Here is a 19,439-nt window from a genome sequence, read left to right on the forward strand (position 1 = left end):
GGAATGTCCCCAGGAGGGACCATCAGTGATGGGGTAGAGTCCTAACCACTGCAGTGGCCCAGCCCTGAATATGCCGTGCTCAGCAGTCATAGAGTCTCCATCTCAGAGTCTCTATCAGAGGAAGCCTCAGACTCTCCATCTGGAGATGGAGATCACCATCCAGGATTTTCCCCCAAAACCCTAGAGAGAATCACCTTGGCTACTTGTTAAATAAACAGATTATCAGGTCCCACCGCAGACCTCATGTATCCGAATGTGCAGGACAAGGGCCTGGGAATCTGTATGTTACGTACACCTAGAGATTCTTCTGAGCAGCTTTGGGAAACCCTAACTAAACTCTGCATTATAGATGGTGAACCAAGGCCCGAGTCGGAGAGGGTTTGACCAGGGTCACCACAAGGAATCAAGGGCTGCCTCTTGTACTTTGCCCTTCATGAATCTCCTACAGCCAGGTCTCAGAGCCATTGACAAAATGTTGACATGGTCCATCCCATTATCATAAACTGTGGTGTACACACTGTCTTTAAAAGACTTCTAGCAAATAAGAGTCAAGCCCATTGATCCTTTGGGCATTGGTTTCAGAGAACCTTGGGTTACTGAGAAACGTACTTCTGCAGAACCTGGCCCTGTGTATTAGTCTGTTCTCACACTGCTAATAAAGACATACCTGAGACTGGGTAATTTATAAAGAAAAGAGGTTTAATTGACTCACAGTTCCACATGGCTGAGGAAGCCTCACGATTGTGGCAGAAGGCAAGGAGGAGCAAAGCCACATCTTCCATGGCAGCAGGCAAAGAGAGAGAATGCGAACCAAGCAAAAGGGGTTATAAAACCTTCAAATCTCGTGAGACTTATTCACCATCACGAGAATAGTATGGGGGAAACCGCCCCCCAAGATTCAATTATCTCCCACCAGGTCCCTCCCACAACACGTGGGAATTATGGGAGTTACAATTCAAGATGAGATTTGGGTGGAGACACAGCCTAACCATATCACCCTGCCTGCCTGAGGCAGAGGCATTACGGTGGCTATATTGGCTATGACACATTCGGGTCACGTGCCCAGCATGGGCTGCCCCCTTCTAATCGGGAGTGAGAGCATAGAGTTACTAAGAGTCACTTTAACCAGTGGCAGGGAGGGCTTGCAGGCTGCCAAGGAGGCTTGAGGCAAGTGAAGGAGCTGGCAGCCCATTAAGAGTTCCAATTAGGCTGGTCACTCAGAGCCCTGATCAACACACCAGGGTGATCAGGAGACCTGGCCAGTGGTGGGGCCAGCCCATGGGGTGACAGGAAGCTGGGCTGTCAGCTCCAGCAATGGACCTCCAGCCCCTAACCATGTCTGAAAGGTAAATTTCAGCAAATGACTCCAAACGGCTTCCTTCTCATAATACATAGCTCCGAAACACAAAGCTTGATTTTAGGAGAAGAAAACAGCTTTTCTTTGGCAAGAAGAGAGCCCCTTCTCTATCCCTACAGGTAAATTGCAGTTGGCTAACTTTCTTCCATCTGGTTGGGTTGGAGAAGAAAGTTTCCACCACCGCCTGGCAGCCTGTTTGTTGAAATTTCTTGCCGCTTCTAGGGGAGCAGGCCCTGAGTTCCCAGAGAGACCCAGGTGCAGGGCACAGCCTCTGTTGCTCCCAGGGGACTCACCCTCCTGCAGTCCCCAAGTTCCCAGTTTTCTAAGAGAAGCAGATGAGAGCTCTCTGGGGGTGACCTGGGGCCCATTGGTAGTCCTTCTAACAAAACCATTTTTGGGAGAGCTTTTACTCCCATTTCTCATTTTTCTCCTCCGAAACCCCATTGGAGCCATCCCCTCCTCCCCATCCCCTCTCATGGCTGCTCCCCAGCCTGGGGTCCTACAGTGTCCCCCACTCCGCTGCTCAGCCCAGATGCAGCGCCTTCACCTTCTTGCCGCCTCAGCCACCACCCTGCTTCCTTGGGGCCTGCCAGCCTTGTCCTCACCAGGCTGTGTGCCACTCCAGATGCCCCGTCCCACCTCCACACCTTTGTCTTGCTCCTCTCTCTGCTTGGAGTGGGGTGCTAGTGGATATCTGTCAAGCTTCCCTGCTGTGCCAGATACCTGCCTCATTCTGTCCCTTTTTCTGTCAAGAATTGTGGAAGGTAGGCCTATTTTATACCGGAGGAAGCAGACTCAGCAGGTTAGGTAACTTGCCTAAGGCCAGGCAGAGAGTCAGGCAGACCTGCCTGACGCTAAGGATCGCTGTCATCACCCAGCACCATGTGGTTGCCATCCCCCCATTCCCCGGCCCAGCTAAGCCCTCCCTTCCTCCACGCAGTGCCGGTGGGTGCCCCTGTCCTGACACAGTAGCACAGACTGTGAGTCCTCACTCATACTCTAGGCTGGGAGGCCATGAGGATCAGATCTGGGTTGGGCTGGAAGCAAGTATAAGAAGGAGGGAGGGAGCCAGGGATGTGCCTGGAGCGCCTGTCCTGGATACCACCTGGAACAGGCTGGCCTCCCCCTTGCCCCTCATTACTTGAGATGTAAACACACACTGGAGGAAGTTTAGAGAAGCAGTAGCCCATGGCAGTATGATTTATGGGGACCCATGGAAAGGGTAGATGAAGCGAGTGTCCGCAGATGGCTATGCAGTGGCACAATATTCTTGGGGAACCCCCACCTCTGAGAGCCAGACTTGGGAGAAGGGCAGGGCTGTGACCAGGGTGCTCTAAAAGCAGGGCAGAGGTCATTTCTGTGCAATGTGGGACCTGCAGCACTCTTTCAGTTTCTCCTTTTGTGCAGTTAGGGCCTTGATGGATCTTTGGAGGTCATGCCAGCTCTTATTCTCCAAGTCCACAGCTGACATTGGAGAGGAAGGGAGAGTTTCGTAAATAGGGAACAGAATGTCTGGGCCATCTAGATTGGAAGTCCTTGGGCAAGTCATGCTGGCCAGGTGTAGACAAGAGACTACCTTCCCAGTGCCAGGCATGGCCCAAAGCAGGGCACAGAGTTGGGTGACAAGACAGATGCAGAGCCTTGGTGGTGAACTCAACCATGCAGTGGGAGGGGGTGCAGGACACATGTTCCCCAGGGTCATTGCCTTCTGGGTCTTGGCTTCCCCTGAGGTTTGAGCAGACGGCTAGAGCTCTCAAAGAGGGGAAGAGACATAGTGTCTCCCTCCTGCCCCCAGATTCTCCAGCTCCAGTTCCCCATAGTACAGCCAGGCCTCCTTCTGGGATGGTTCGAGATGGGCGGAGTCTCCAGGTGAGGCCAGGACCCCATCAGATTAGAGGTAGAAGATGCCCCCACGAGAATGGGAAGCAGGATCATCCTATGAGTGAAAACAGACAAATTCAGGCAGAATGGGGTTCAAATCCAATCCCCCCTTTTACTTGCTTTGAGGCTTAAGAGATTATGTGAGATGATGCTCATAAACCTTAAGCTGGCATCAGACCACCAGTAACACTCGGTAACAGTTGTAGCTCGTATTGACACCTGTGACTTTCAGAGTCTCTGGTCTGAGATGACCCAGCCCCCGACCCTAGCAGAAAGGGCCTTCAGCCTGAACCCTTAAATGAGCCACTGGGTGGGTGCTGTGAACTCCCCCCAGTTTAACAGGAACATGTTGGGCACATATTGCATTTAGCACTAGTGAGGGACAGGAACAGGAAAAGTCTCGGGTCACGGTTAGGGACCCATGGCTCCCAGTGTGATGCCACTGAAGAGCCCCGGAGCCACAGTCCGGAGACCCTGCCTCAGCTCTCCTGAGTGATCTTGGTAAGTCCCACTTCCTCTCTGGGCCCAGTTTCCCATCTGAGGGACAGATAGGCGCTTCCAGCTATGGTCTGCTATGAAGCTGTTAGAGAACAAGCCTGTCTGTCCTGTGCCCAAGATGGAATCAGTCAGTCATGGCCCAGTGAGTCTGAGCAAAGCATGAAGGCATTCCCAGCACAGAAGACCATGTGGACAAAGGTGTGGAGGCGGGAGGAACCCTAGATATCCCGAAGTCTTAGATATCCAGAGCTGCAGGCAAACCAGTTGCTTTGGATCTCTCATCCGACCTGCTTGGCCCAGAGAGGCTGACGCCCAGACTGGCATCACAACAGGGTCACCACTAAGTGATCCCAGTGAGATCGCTATCCCCAGGCAGAGGGCCACCTGTGACCCAGGCCCTGTGTGCCCCAAATCCGGTCTTCTCTGTGTCTCCTTGAAGCTCTCTAAGGAGGTCAGTCAGGGCAGAGCCCACCAGCCCCTTGTACTGGCAAGAAGTCTCGGGATGCCCAGAACCTAGCCTAGGATGGCTCTCAGAGACCCTCTAGTACCAAGATCCGCCCCTGCTCCAGGGAGCCCCTTGGAGGTGCCTCATGGCCAGACAACTGACAGTGTCTCAGACACACACAGCCTTGCTTTCTGCCTTGGGCTTGTGATTTCTGCCTTGGGCTTCTACCTAAGATCTCGCTCTGGCTTCTGCTGCTAGGAAACATTTTAAAGTCCATGGGTCTGTTCCTGTTCATTGTGTTGATGGGGAAACCGAGCTCTAGAGGATAGCACTTGCCCAAAGTCACACAGCAAGCCAGGAACGCACTACAGGCTAGAGCTGGGCTTCTGCCTTCTGCCCAAGCAGAGGGACTCTTCCCCACTCTGGGGTCCCTGTTGACTCAGAGCCGACGCGGCCTCTTGGTGCCAGCCCTCTGCGGAGCCTGGGAACACTTGCAGTGTTTGGTTTGGCTTCGAGGCCACTTTGCCATGAGACAGTTTCCCCCATTGTGAGCCTAGGAAGGGGTGGGGATCTGGACTGGGAGACTGAGCTTTGTGAGCAGAGTCAGGCCCAGGAGGTGGGCTAGGGGCATTTGGGGGGGCTTGTCCTCCACCCCCCACCAGTCCTACCCCATTTCTCTGGGACTCCTTCCAAGCAATAAAAAGCCCGCTCAGGCTCCAAGCAGGAGTTTTCATCTTTGGTTTTCAAAGTGTGAAAGAAAATGCCTTTGGGCGCCTTGTGAGACATAGTATTCATAACTCCTACTTGGTCTCGCCTTCTGATGGTGGGGGCCTCAGCTCTGGGCACCTCAAGGGCACACCAGCCTGCTCTCCTGAAGCCAGCCCACCAAACCAACAGTTCCTCAGGCTGAAAAGGTGGGGCAGCAGCTAGGAGGACGTCTTTATGGACTTCTTGTGTTTTGTGTGTGGGTTTCTTTTTTTTATTTTTGTTTTAGTTTTCATTAGAAAAGAAACGGAGGAAAGGGGCTGAGGTAATGATCCCTGCCCGGCACAAACACTAATCCCCTCCAGGGGCTGAGGCCAGATGAAGCCTCAGTGTCCCCACCTGGCAAGCCTCCATCTGCGAGTTTGAGAGATCTCAGCCAGAAGCACCCACGCTTTGCTCACAGGCTCTCCCTCAGTGGTTTGCTCATCTGTTCAGTCAGGGACAGCTCCTTGGCTTGGCTCAGGCTGGGGAGACACTGTCCCATGCACATCCTGTCTCTTGCAAGAAATCTGAAGTCCTTCAAGCTCAGTTTCCACACCTTAGAAAGGGGAATAATAACAACATAACACGTGTATAGCAGCAAGCAATGTCTGCCAGCACACTGTAAGTGCTCTATAAGTGGAAGATGTTATTATTAGGAGAGACCCAGACACAAAAATATTAATAATGATGCTAAAAATAGCCAACCTCATCTAGCACTTCTTGTGTGCCAGGCACCGTTCGAAGCACATTACGTATAGAAACCTATGCAAACCACGTATAATAAATGGAGACCTACAACACAGAGAGGTCGATGAGAAATGTACAAGGTTTAGGGGAAGACTTAACTGCCCCAGGTGGCATTGAGGTATGGAAGGCAGATCAAAGAAGGCCTCCAGGGGAAGGGCATTGAGTCTGGCCTTAAAGGTGAGTAGGAAAATGGCAGCAAGACTGTAGGTGTGATGGAAGGGGTGGTGTGCGTTGAGAGAACCATGAAAGGGGAGAGCAGTCAGGCCAGATCAAGCTGGCACGGGGTGGGAGGCACAACATGCTCGATTCTATGGGTGAGTAAGGGGCATTGGAAGCCACCTGGCCCTCCCCCCGCCATTCCACACACACACACTCTACTCAGAAACGCCATCCTTGCATCCTCTGGGTGAAACAAGAGTTTGCTCCCTCCCCTCCTGATAGCTCCTTGGAGTCTCTCTAAAGACAGAAGATCATGGCACATCACACCGGATTGAAAGGAACCTTATGCAGGCTGCAGGGGGTACTGAAGGGCAGAGCATCACCAGAAGAGAGTAGAGGGAGAGAGGGACGGGGCAGTGAGTGAGGACCCCTCTCTTTAGTGACATACATCAAGCCAGGACAGAGTGCCCAGAGGCGGTTTGGACACCTGTTCCCAAACCAAGAGCCCAAGTGGAGTCAGGGTGTGCTTGGTGGCCCCAGGTTCCCTCCCCTGCCTACCCGGCCTAGCTGAGGATGAGCCAGGGCTGTGTGAGAGGCATCCAGCCAGGACGGTGGCCTGGATTGAGTTCTGGTGGTGATGATTACAGGCTCTCACCACTGTGATTATGGCCAGTTGTTAGGACCTCACGGCCCAGCCCAAGGAAATGCAGCCTGGGGTGACCCAGGGCAGCCTATCGAGGAGGGGGCAAGCAGTGGGAAGCATGGCAGGAAGGCACTCACACTGCAGACCCCATGAAGCCCGCCCTGCCCTGTTTCTACAGCCTACCCTCTAGGTTGGCCAGCCCAAAGGGAAGGGCAAGCTTCTTGTCCACCCATCTGCTAGTGAGCACCTACTCTGTGCCCAGTCCAGATCCTGGCCCTGCTTTGTGTCCTGGAGGAAAGCCACTTAACCCCTTTGTGCCTCAGTTTCTTCCTAAGTACAATGGGGACAACAGTCATCCTGCCTCCCAGTGTTGTCATGAGGTCTAAAGGTTAAGGAGTGGCAGCACTTCACACACAGCCTGGTGCAGGGGGCAGGGCTCTGTACGTTCTTTTCTCACTGGCCAGGAGTGCCTTCCCACATGCTCGAACTAAATTCGCTCTGCCTTCCAGGCTGACTGTAGCCTTCCCTCTTCCGGGAGGCCCTCCTGGCCTTCTCTTCATCTACCCGCTGCCCCCCAGTGCTCCCCTCTGAGTGGGGGCTTGTGGGTTCCTCTGTCTGCATCTGCATCTCTGTCTGCCTCCTGCCTGCCCAGGGTTCCCCGAGGATAGGCATGACCATTGTTTCTGGGCTCAGCCTGTTTCTCTATTCCAGAGCCTGTCCCTCTTGTCCACAGGTCTCCTGTCAGACTCTTGACCTGTCTGATAGGCCTCTGTAATTGTACACTCCCTCCTCAGTCCCTTTGTTAGCCTCTGTCTCTCTCTGCCTGTCCATTTCCTATGTGTCTCTTTCCTGGACCTGAGCCAGTAACCTGGCCCTGAGTGCCCCCTGCCCTCCCCCTCCAGCTTCCCAAGGCCACCACGTGCTGGGCTCAGGTCAGCCTCCAGTTGGCTCCTGCCCTGACTTTCCTTCCATCTCTCTCTGTCTGTCACATGGGCTTTCTTAAGCCAAGAATTTCACCTGTTATCTCCGAAACTGGATCCTGATTTTGTAAATTCGTGAAGGATTTAGTGAAATTAGTGAAGCACCTTTCACTAAACATATCCTGCAGCTGTGCAAAGTAAAGGCCGACCCAGAGCTCCTGCCTCATGGCGTCCCACTCCCACTTTCCTCTGGGACCTAACCACCAGGTAGCCTCCCCAGCCACCACACAGCCTCTCTGAGCTTCAGTTTTCTCATTCATGGAAAGGAAGCAATGAGACCTGTTTTGAAGGCTCGTTATGAGGACCAAAAATATGGCCTGTAAAGTGCTGAGTTCATGACGGATGCTCAACAAGCGGTAGTTATGATGAGGGCAGGGGACACAGTGCGGTTGCTTGTCTTGTTTTCTGCATGTTTTGGTGGTCTGCAAGGGGAGAACAGCCAGCAGGCAAGACACCTGTTACCTCGATGGCTGACCACTCCATGGGACACCAGATCTATCTCCCCAAAACACTACTCTTTCTGCCTGGGACCCATTCTCTCGAGTGGTGACATCTGAGTGGCTGAGAGGTGACAACCTGTGGCTGCCAGGGCCTGGCCCATCCCCCAGAGCCTGGCATAGGGGGTCTGTGTGGACTCTGGAGCTCAGCCAGGCTGGTTGTGTGGCTCTGGGCTGCCCGGTTTGCCTGCTCAAGCTCCTTGTTCCCTTCTCCATTGTATGAGGCAAAATAGACCTGAAAAAGTCAGATCTGAGCCCCAAGGCTTCTACCCAGGATGAGACTGCCGACGGTCACTCTGCCATGTGCTTCCTCCTTTCCAGCACCACCGCCTCGCCGCCCCCACTGCCCCTGCAGCCCACCCACAGCTCTGGGACGGCCAAGCCCCTCTTCCAGCCCTCAGACCAGCTACAACAGCAGGACCCACCAGGGCCCGCCAGCAGCTCGGCACCCACCCTGGGCCTCCTCCCCGCCGTTGCCACCACGATCGCTGCCTGCTTCCTGCTGCACAGCCTTGGGCCCTCTTGACCTCGGCCACCTCAAGTGGAGAAGCCAGAGAAATGACACAGGGGTCTTTGGCCACACCCCACCGCTCCTGCCACCACCTGCAGGGGTGCCCAACACCTCGAGGGCAGTCCAGACGGGATCGGCTAGACACTAGAGCTTTACTGTACCCAAGTTACATCTTCTTTTTTGTAGAAGGATCTTAATTTCCCATAGTGCTATGGGGCTCTTTTGTAAAATACGTGTCCATATTAAAAAGGAGAAATGTATTTATTCTACTGATAAAACTATTTTTATGTGGCCTATGTCATAACCCCCTAGCCCTAGTGCCGTCCCGGGAGGGGAACCCGGGACATCAGTGACCTCCTGTGGACTGTGGCTCTGGACTGGCTTGCTCTTGGATCACCAAAGCCTCCTGGGTCTGGGTTTGGCTCCTCCCACTGTGGGGCCCTCAGCGGGAGGGGCAGGCAGACAGGCTTAGTTTTTGTGAAGCTAGATTTGGGAGCCAGAGGTGTGAACGTTGGCCATCCTCCCTCCGCTGGATGCACCCGCGGCCTGGGAAGATAATTTAGGAAAGAGAATGCTGCTATTTTGAACCCCCTGAGTGTCTGTGAACTGGCCTTCCAGAGCTCTTGGTAAGTGTTTTCAACCAAAGCGCTGGGGTGGGGTGGGGGGTGGATGCTGGTGCTGAGGAAAGCAGTCCCCACACAACGGAACACATGAATAAACTGAGATCCAGAGGGAACCAGGTGGGTAGCCCAAAGTCACAAGGCAAGTGGGAGAGCAAGGACATAAATCCAGACTTCTCTCTTCTGGTGTCATGAATCTAGCCTGGGTTAAAGGAGAGGCTGTTGAAGTCCTGGCTGAATGGACTGAGCTGGGGCGAGGGACTGGAGTGGGCACAGGAGGGCAGTTTTAGAGACAGGGGCTTAGGCTGTTAGGATGTTAATAGTAATGAGAGCTGCTATTTGTCCAAAGCCTGCAGTGTGGCAAGTACTTTGCACACTTGCTTCACTGATCCTCGTGCTAGTTCTGTGAGATGTTACTATCCCTATTTCACAGATGAGGAAACTGAGCCCCCCAAAGAGGTGAAGGGACTTGCTGAAGATCCCCCAGCCAGGATGTGGCCCCAGATCAGTGTGATGCAAAACAATTCCTGCCTCCTGCTCCCTGTTCTGCCATGTTCTGTCTGCCAGGGAAGCTCCAAGGGAGGCAGATCTCACCCAAACTAGGGCCAGCACAAGCTTTCACTCCACCAAGAGACCTTTTGGCTGGCTGCGTATGTTGGCCCCTCTGGCCAAAGGGCTCTGGCAACAGCATGTGCCACGTGTTGCATGTCCTGACTTGCCAGATCTTGGAGCCCATGAGAAGCTTTCCTGCCAAATCAAAGGCTGAGAGACGGGTACAGCTGTGGGGCACCTGGGGAGGCACAGCAGCCAAGTGGGGAGGCAAGTGACAGGGACTCCGAGAGACTAGCCCCTCTGCTCCTCAAGGTGGTGGCTGAGGAGACAGAGGACGCAGGTGGGCTAACTCCCAGGCCTGAAACCCCGCAGAGCAGGTGCCTCAGTAATTAGAGTCCTGGAACCTGACGGCAGAAAGGACGCTTCACTTAATGGGTAATAGTAACAGTGGGAGGAATAATAAGGCCCACGGAGGGGAGACACGTCTCCAAGACTGCACAGCCAAGTGGGCCTGCTGACTCCCAGCCCCGTGCACCCCAGCTTTACAGCTTCGTGGGTTTCCCTGGCAGGCTTGATGGCAGCTGATTGGCCCTAGTGCCATCTTGCTCAGCTTGGCAGCTGTCTCCCTTCTGAGGTGGCACAGTTCTGGGCAGCTCATGGGATGGTCAGGAGTCCCACGGGCATCTTGGCAGGCAGCTGAGTTCTTTACAGCTCAGCCCTGATGGACGTGTTTGAGCTTGAGACCTGGCAGGAGACTGGAGGTCTGTCTCAGAGGCCCCAGCCAGCCCCGCGGGCACCATGCTCTAAACTGAACTTGACCTCAGTCCAGGCTGGAGTTGGTTTATCCTCGGCAAAAATGCGACTTCCTATTTCTGAGCGGGAAGGGACTTAGCTGACGTATAAAGCAGGCTCAGAAGTTGGACATCAAACGGATCGTGCAGAGCACTATTTGGATGAGATAAGTGTAAAGGAATTAGAAACACACAGGCCAGATTCCTCTCTGTTTGGGGCAGAGTATGGCATGAGATGTATTGAGATGGAGCTTGAGGTTAATTAAAGATGAAGCATTTGGGTAAACAGTCCAGGCACCTGACCGTGTGCCCAGATCTGTGCCAGGCACTGGGCCAAGAAGGTAAATTAATGCAGCATGTAATTGTTGAGCACACGCAATGCCAGGCTCTGTATTGGAGCTGAATCTAACCACTCTCCTTGGCCCAGAGGAACTCATTATCAAGATGGGACAAGCAGCGCAATGCTAGGTTACGTCGTCCTGGCCCCTAACTTCAGGAAGATTCAGCCCTAGTCTTTCCCAGATGCCTCCTCTGGGCAGATTAGGGGATCCTAAACTCTCCCTTACCCTAATTCAAGTGTTTAAAGAAAGATGGCTGGACTAACTGATGGAGTAGACATGTACCTACAGGAGAGCAAGAGCCAATATGGTCAGACATCTGGTGCCAAAGTTCACTGATCCCTGAGGACCACCAGTTGGCCAGGGTCTAAAATGAACTCAACTTGCTGACTTATGACCCAAAAGACTTGAGGCACATATGCAGGAATCTGCATGGCTGGGGTACTTGAATGCTCTCATCCTGGGCCAGAGCACCACCACCACCTGGGCCAGAGCACCAGCCACCCACACCTTTGGCACGATCTATCCACCACTTACTGACATTTCTTCAAGAAATGTTCTACGTGCCTAGCTTCGTAAAATGCTCCTGCTCCTCTAAGAACTTTGTGTGCACTTCTTAGACTTTTCTGTTTGACCGTGAGGCGGGCAGGAAAGATGAAAGGCCTGAGACCCAGCAGGTGAAGTGATTTGCTTAAGGTGGGGCAGCATGTTAGTGTGGCCCTGGGTCCTCTATCTCTCGTGAAAGCTCACAGTGTGATGAAGGGCTCTCTGGGGCATGTCGGAATGGCCATGTCCCCAGGTCTTCCTTCAGTGCTGGGTCTGATGCGCCAGCAGCCAGATGAAGACAGGGAGAGCCCCATCATCCATAGTGGAGGGAGAAGAATCAGGCTGCCAGGGAGCTGCAAAGGGGTGCTGAGGGCACCTCCAGGCCTGAGAGTCAAAGATCTGGGATCTAGGAAGCATGGAACCTTGTGCTGGCTATCAGCAAATTTGTCCTTGCATTGAAAGATCCTAAGCATATTTCCTTCATGCTAAATACTGTGTTACCTACAACTTCCTGGCCTCAGCTAGACCTGGGTGCTCAGGCCCCTTGTCCCACTTGCCTAATCTCCAGCCCAGTGCCATTGTCACAATGGATCCCAAAGAGGAGGGAAAGTCCTTCTACCAAAAGGAAAGTCTATTAAAAATGCTGTGAAGGACAAGAGAAGTTCTCCCAGGGAATTGCAGCTTTGATGGCATCCTGTGTGGCAGACAACAGAATTGGGACTGGGGTGATAGCTTTTCAGTAACTGTGAGATAAGAACCAAAGTCCTCAGCCTGACCCATGAAGGGTTCTCTAGACCCTTCATGACCCAACCCTGCTGACCTTGTCAGACATGTCTCTCGTGTCTCTTACCCTGTGCCTGGCCAGCGTGATGTGCAGTCATCTCTAGAATAGACAGGATGTTTCACACATGCTGCTCCCTACCCCGGAAACTCCCTTCTCTCCCCTGTAACTGCTCATCCATTGAGGATCAACACAGATAGCACCTCCTCCAGGAAGCCCCCTCTGATTCCTCTGTGCTGTCTTAGCATCTATCACAATACCCACCGCCCAGTGTTGTGACTATCTAGTTGTATATCTGCTCCTCTCTTGGACTGTGAGCAGCTTAATGTCAGGGGTCATGTGATTTTGTTTTTGTATCCTCATCTGACACGAAGATGGTGCTCAACAGATGTGTAGAGAGAGAAAGAGGAAGGGAAGGAAGCAGAAAGAAGGGGAGGAAGAAAGGAATGAAGGCAGGAAAGAAAGAGAGAGGCAGACCTTAGCTCCGCCAGTGGAATAATTTCCAGCAAACCAAAGCTGTGCGGGGATGGCCCGGAGCCCCCGAGGGTGGCGAGTTTCCCATCAGGAGAGGTGTTTGAGCAGGGGCAGTGTGCCCACTGGCTGAAGATGTGGCAGGAGAGTTGACGTCTTGGCGAGGGCCTGGTGTATACGACACTGAGGGTCCCTCCTGGCTCTGCAATGCTCAGGTTCTGTGAACATTGTTATTTTTCCAGAAATTCATCTGAGCAGCCAAAAAAATCACCCTGCCGGCTGTCTAAACCAGTAAGGTTCAGGAATAAGTCCAGCCTCCCCACTCCACCCACAACCACCACCACTCCTCACAGTGCCCCCTTCAACAACCCAGCTGGGCTTGCCTGCTGCCCTTGGGTAGGGGAACTTCTGAAAGGTGGGGGAGGACAGGACTGGAACCCAGGCCCGCAGCTGGCCATCCCAGAGCTCCTTCCCTCTCTGCCCCCTTCCCTGACCCCAGGGGAGGAAAGAAAGGGTTTACAAGGACTGATTGACCCCCCACCTGGCCCTTTCCAGGGAGCATCAGCTATCCTCATCCTTTCTCCAGGTGAGAGCTGGGCTCTTCCTTTCCAGAAATACTCTGGATACCCCTTCACTTTGCTGGATGACCTTGGGCAAGTTCCTGTCCCTCTCTGAGCCTTCACTTCTTCATCTATCAAATGAAGACCTTGTTTCCTGCCTGGGCGGTTCTGGGACTGGAGGGCAGGGGTGACATGGACAATCTTGGGCCTCCATGGAGATGAGGTGCTTGGCTTTCTTCCCAGGACCCACAGGCTGCTGTGGGATTGAAAGCATGTGGAGGCGGGAAAGGTGACAGAGTAGCATGCCTCGAAGGCCCCCTTCATCCCAGTCCTGCTGTGGGGAAAGTGAGCTTTGAACGGGATCCAAGTCTAAGATGTTTCCGGTGAGCTGCCAGGGACAAAGGGCTCTCAGACATCTTGGGTCCCCAGTGGCTGGGGTGGGCAGGGGCTGATTCAGCCAAAGGAGGCTCTAGCCCGGAACAGAGGAAGCCAGAGCCCCTGCCCCATTCCTGAGCCTCGCAGAGCTTGTCCCCAGCTTGATTCACTGTGCAACACAGGCTTCAGATTCATGTATTTGAAAGGTATGCATGATGTTGTTCTCTTATCACCTCTGCCCCTCACCTCTGTGAATTGTCATGAAGAGTTCTTTAAGAGTATAACAGAAGACAAAGAAAGATGCTATTAATGTTATTTTGCCAAAAATATTTTTGTAGCATAATATATTAATAAAAGATATTATGAATTCAATGGCTTAGTGTTTCTGTGTGACAGCTCCCGTCTTCCTGCCAGGGAACGTTCAGGAAAATTGCCTTTGCTGTGAGGGCTGCGGCCTGCAGTGGAGCAGAGGAGTTGGAATGAGCCCTGTTTTCATGCACAGACGGGCAGGTTTTGGGAGGGTGGTTTGAGCAGGAACCCGATGGCTTGAGAGGCCTCATGCCAAATGAGGTCCAGATACCCTCTCCCCAGCCAGATTGAGCTGCCCAACGATGTGGAGAAGGAGCTGCTCGGGGACTTTAAACACAGCTCCAATCTGGGGCTCAGGCTTGGAGTCTCCCTATTTCTGCCTTTCTCACCCACCAAGACCTACTGATTCTTCCCAATCAGCTCTTCCTACACACTTTCCCATCCCCACTGCTCCACCCTGATCCAGACCTTTTACCTGAGCCCCTGCCACCTAGCCAGCCCCTTCAGTCCACTCTCCCCACGGCAGCTGGAGAGCACTGTCGACCAACAAAAATGACCACGTATCTCCCTTGCTTTGAAAATTCTTCAATGTCTCCTCGATGTTCACAAAGGTCACACAAGGCCCTCTAAGATCTGGTCCCTGCCCATGCCTCTTACAAGAAAGCCGCCTCTTGCCAAGTCTTCCCCTAGCATTCCACACTCCAGAGTTACTGCCAGCCTCAGTGTTTTCTAACTCCATTCCCCGCTTCACCACCCGCCGCCTCTGCACTTGCTGTTCCCACAGCACTGCCAATCTTTCCTCTTTATGCCTCGCCCATTGCTCTGTTGAACTCCTACACATTCTGCACAACCCAGTTCCAATGGTATCTGCTGCACAGAGCCTTCCCCAACTCCCCAAGCCATGCCTCCCCTCTGTTCCCACAGCTCGCTGTCCTTGGAGCACTTAAGGTTGTGCTGAGATGATCTGCAGTGCCCACTCTGCCCCTTGGCTTCCTTGTGCCAGGACCACGGGTTCCCTGTCTGTGAAGTCAGCCTCAGCACAGTGGTTTATGTATGTCATATAGACACTGTATATAGTGGGGACTTGTGGAAGAATGATGGAGTAAACGAAGAGGAAAGAAAGAAGGGAAGACTTCAAATACAACATGTCATATCTGTTCTATCACAGCACATCATACCGTCCAATGTCAGCTGACCGGGATCCACACAAGGTATTCCTGCAGCAAGTTTCAGGAACCCTAACCCTAACCCTAACCCTAACGCTAACGCTAACCCTAACCCTAACCCTAACCCTGATCCGGTCTAGTCTGGTCTGATCCGGTTTGATCCGGTCTGGTCTGGTTTCATCGGGTTTGATCCGGTTTAATCCGGTTTGATATGGTTTGATATGGTTTGATCCGGTCCAATCTGGTTTGATCTGGTTTGATCCGGTTTGATCCGGTCCGATCTGGTTTGATCTGGTTTGATCCCGTCTGGACTGGCTTGATCTGGTTTGATCCGGTCCGATCCGGTTTGATCCGGTCTGGTCTGGTTTGATCTGGTCTCTTCTGGTCTGATCCGGTTTGATCTGGTCTGGTCTGGTTTCATCCGGTTTGATCTGGTTTGATCCGGTTTGATACGGTCTGGTCTGGTCTGATCCGGTGTGATCCGGTTTGATGCAGTCTGGTCTAGTTTGATCTGGTGTGATCCAGTTTGATCCGGTTTGATCCGGTCTGGTCTGGTCTGATCCGGCTTGATGCAGTCTGGTCTGGTTTGATCCGGTTTGATCCGGTTTGATCCAGTCTGGTCTGGTCTGATTCGGTTTGATCCAGTCTGGTCTGGTTTCTTCCGGTTTGATCCGGTTTGATCCGGTCAGACCCGGTTTGATCTGGTTTGGTCCGGTTTGATCCGGTCTGGACTGGCTTGATCTGGTTTGATCCGGTTTGATCCGGTCTGGTCTGGTTTGATCCGGTTTGATCCGGTCTCGTCTGGTTTCATCCGGTTTGATGCGGTCTGATCCGGTTTGATCCGGTTTGATCTGGTCTGGTCCAGTCTGATCCGGTTTGATCTGGTTTGGTTTGATCCGGTTTGATCCGGTCAGATCCTGGTCACTGGAATTGGAGGGAAGGAGGGACAGGTCACTGAGAAGTTTAGAGAGGAAGAGGACTCTATTCTAAAGCCCCAGAAACCTCTACCTGAGTTGATTTATTGCCCATGTTTACTAAGTTCTTCTGGTTCCTATTAAGAGGAATATGGACTCCACACAGTGGCCCCACCTGCACATAGCAGTGACAACAATGCAACTGGAAGCTAACATTTGTTGAGCGTTTGTGATGCATCAGACAATGTTCTAGGCGTTTATAAATACTAAATCATTTCACTTACGTGGCTGCTCTTCCTTATCTCCTTCTACAGATGAAGTAACTGAGACACAGGGAGGTTAAGTAACCTGACACAGCTTATAAATGCTGGAACCAGGCTGGGAACCCAAATAGTCTAACTCCACGCCTATTCCCATTTTTATCCAGCAATTCCGTGATGTCAGGTGTGGGATGTGGCCCGTGAGGTGGGGAAGGAAGGCATCCAGCATCCACATTTCACAGGCGGGGGGACAAAGTCAGGACACGACTGAGGCCCAATGCAGTAAGCCTCTTCCATGTCCAGGAGCCTGCCCAGACCTCTGTCCCACCCACCAGACTCTCGGCAGAGATCCAGAGATGCTCTGCCCCATTCCCCACCACCCCCGATGATGGACTTTAGAAGTTGACATCAATGGTGTGAGGATTCCTACTGTGGCCATGACCCCTGTCCTCTCTGCCCCTCACACACAGGAGGGAGGCTGCTGTCATCCATCCACCCAGAAGTTCTGTGAGCGAATGAGGTCTTGTCCTTTTTTATGGGCTGTAGTCCCCGGTTTACTTACTCCCTGGAGAGGCCGTGGCCCAGAAATAGGCCCTCAGACATGACAGAATGAGTGGCTGAGACATGACAGAATGGGTGGCTGAGACATGACAGAATAGGTGGCTGAGGGAGGAGCAAGGGATTCCACAGAGCTCCTGACACACTGCTCTCCATACGGCAGCAGGTCTCCACTCCCTCTCCATCGTTCTACGTTCTCTGAGGTCTTTCTGTCCCACCCCTGAACATCTAGGGTTCAACAGCCTAGCCCTTCAGAGGAACCATCGGACAATGTCCTGCAGCAGCCGGACTCTTGAGATGAGGACCACAGGTGCTGGGTTTCAGTCCCAGCTCAGCTGGCCTGCTGTGTGACCTTGGGCAAGCTTAGCCCTTCTGGGACCTCTGTCTCCTTATTTGCATAAAAGGAGCAAAAAGTGGAGCAAATTGTATTCACTAAAATTCCTTTTAGAAAGAGCAGCATCTTTCTTTGAAAGACTGCTTCTATTTGGACTTGAAGTAAGAAGGAAAACCACTGTCTCCCATCTCAAAGGAGGTAGAGAGAAGAAATTCTTTATGACTGGGGTAGGAATTTTATCATTTTACTCCTGAAAAGGAGAGCAGGAGACAGAAAGAATCAAGAGAGAAGGATGAGAAATCGGGAGCTAGGCAAATGGAGAGAAACTGAAGGAGGAGGAATGTCTCCTTGATGGGGAGAAAACCTGCTAATAGCAGTCATTTTCACAGCAGCCATAAGAACCCCACCCCGATCTGCTCTGCCAGTCTCCACTAGGTCCTCACGGTCTGTGAAGATTTGGAACGGAGCAGGGTGGTACCATGGAAGGGGCTGACTGCACCCAAGTAGACATGGGGTAAAGCAGAGGCTGCAAGCTGGAGGCCAAGATCACAAGTGTGTGAGCCCCAGGGAACCCATGCACTCTGGGAGGGCTTAGAACCTCAGCCACAGAGTGGGGTGTCCCAGAGTGTCTTAACCAGGTACTTTGCAGTAGCAATGCTGGGTTGCGGGTAGATGGGAATAACAAACTTAGACCTGCCAGCCTTGGGCTTTCATGAGCTAAGGGACTCGGGAGCTGCGGGGCTCTCTGAGGCAGGCAAGAAAGCCCCCACCTCACAACTACCTTCTAGGGGTGCTGCAACAGAAGAAGCACCCTGCCCTAGCCAGCAGGACAGAATGAAGGCTGGGCTGGGCTGGGCTGGGCTGGGAGGGGAGGAGGTAGGGGCTCTAGCTGCTGCTCATAGCAGCCAGCCAGCCAGGAGAACTGGGCCGGCCACTGTTATGGTATCATAGAATGAAATTATTTTCAGAAAATGTTCGTAAAATCCTGTCTCCTATCAGTTGGTTCTGGGCTTGCAAAACAGTTCTTGGTTTTGTTTTGTTTTGTTTTTTCTTAGTTTTCATTTCTTCCTCCCTGATCAGCCACAAAAATCAATCAAACAAATAAATAAATAACACTGATAAAATTCCCAACCTGAAGACACAAGTTCCAGGCAAGGAAGTGTTGGGGACTTGCAGGTCCCCAGACATCCCTTGCCAGCTTTCCCTCACCTCCGCTGCCCTGAGGCCCAGGAAGGGGCAAGGGGGCTGAGCAGGATGGTGACCAAGGGTGGGGATGAGGAATGAAGGAGAAGATAAGCAAAAAAGACAGAAACACATAGAAAGATGGATGGAGAGAGAGTGAAGACATAGTAGGAGACAGCAACAGAGAAGCAAAGAGGCAGACGGCACTGGAGAGAGAAAGGGAGAGAATGAAAGGGAGTCGTCAGAAGAGGCCTGTGTGGGGAGGCAGAAAAACACAGAGAAGCATGGGTGGAAACAGAGAGAGGCAGGACTGGCTGGAGTCGGAACACAGCAGGGTCTCAGCAAAGAGGGAGGAGGCCTGGTTCAGATCCATAGCACAGGCTGGGGCCCGGCTTGAGGGGCCAAGACAGACGGGCCACTGGAGACAGCTCCTGGGGCCAGCAGTCTTCCTCCTCCCGGGGAGACCTGAAAACACAAATTGCGTCCAGGGCCAGCCAGTCTCCCCGCATTCAGCCTCTCACCCTTCACCCCTGCCCCAGAGGTTGTCCAGTTTCAGTCGGGGTCTTGGGCTTGTGGTCAGGGGGCACGGGGTCCCAGGGACTTTCCTCAGTGATGATGGGTGGTCATGGGAGGGCACTGGAGGCACTACTGGGAGTCCCCTGGGAAGGGACTGACTCTGCCAAGTTGTCCAACCCCCTGCTCTGGAACGGCCCACCCCAGCCATACCCAAAGACAGACACTGAAACTTGGGCCAACCTCTGCGGTAGTGAGGTTGGACTTGGAAGGTGTTGCTGGCTCTCCTGCCATCCAGCAGCTGCCACCAGGGGGCAGGGCAGTGCTGCTCAGGCTGTGACCTCGGGCCCTAAACAGGTAACCTGACGGAACAAGGTGGGAACATGGGAGCTGGAGGGGACATGATTCTTCTGTGGGCTCAGGCCCCTCACTGAACAGATAAGGGGACCACCAAGAGACAGACCCATCCAAGGCCTCTTGGCACGTGTGAGTCGGAGGCCAACCCAGGAATGCGGACTCCCAGGTCCCCCTTCTGGCCTCAGCACACTGGCTCACCTAGATACAGAGAACTGACCCAAAGAGTCCAGTTCACCTTGGCTTCAAAAGCCTTCCGCACCCCAAACCTGAGCCTGCAGGGTGCCAAGTCCAACTAGAGAAATACGGAGCCTGCAGCTCAGTGGGGGAGGCAGACACTGAGTAGCATC

The 19,439-nt window shown here is 53.1% G+C and overlaps 1 protein-coding gene across 1 annotated transcript in view; it reads left to right on the forward strand.

Moving 5' to 3' along the window:
- The window catches only part of TRABD2B (TraB domain containing 2B), a 231,212-nt gene extending 217,951 nt beyond the window's left edge, over nt 1-13,261 (forward strand). Inside the window, exons 7-8 of the mRNA XM_033226469.1 lie at nt 8,276-9,091; nt 13,151-13,261. Coding sequence (XP_033082360.1) covers nt 8,276-8,480 — 205 coding nt within the window. The 3' untranslated portion in view covers nt 8,481-9,091; nt 13,151-13,261. The remainder of the gene's footprint in view (nt 1-8,275; nt 9,092-13,150) is intronic.
- The last annotated feature ends 6,178 nt before the right edge of the window (nt 13,262-19,439 follow it).

Source organism: Trachypithecus francoisi, unplaced genomic scaffold, assembly GCF_009764315.1.
Source record: "Trachypithecus francoisi isolate TF-2019V2 unplaced genomic scaffold, Tfra_2.0 Lachesis_group12, whole genome shotgun sequence".
Taxonomy (NCBI): Eukaryota; Metazoa; Chordata; class Mammalia; order Primates; family Cercopithecidae; genus Trachypithecus; species Trachypithecus francoisi.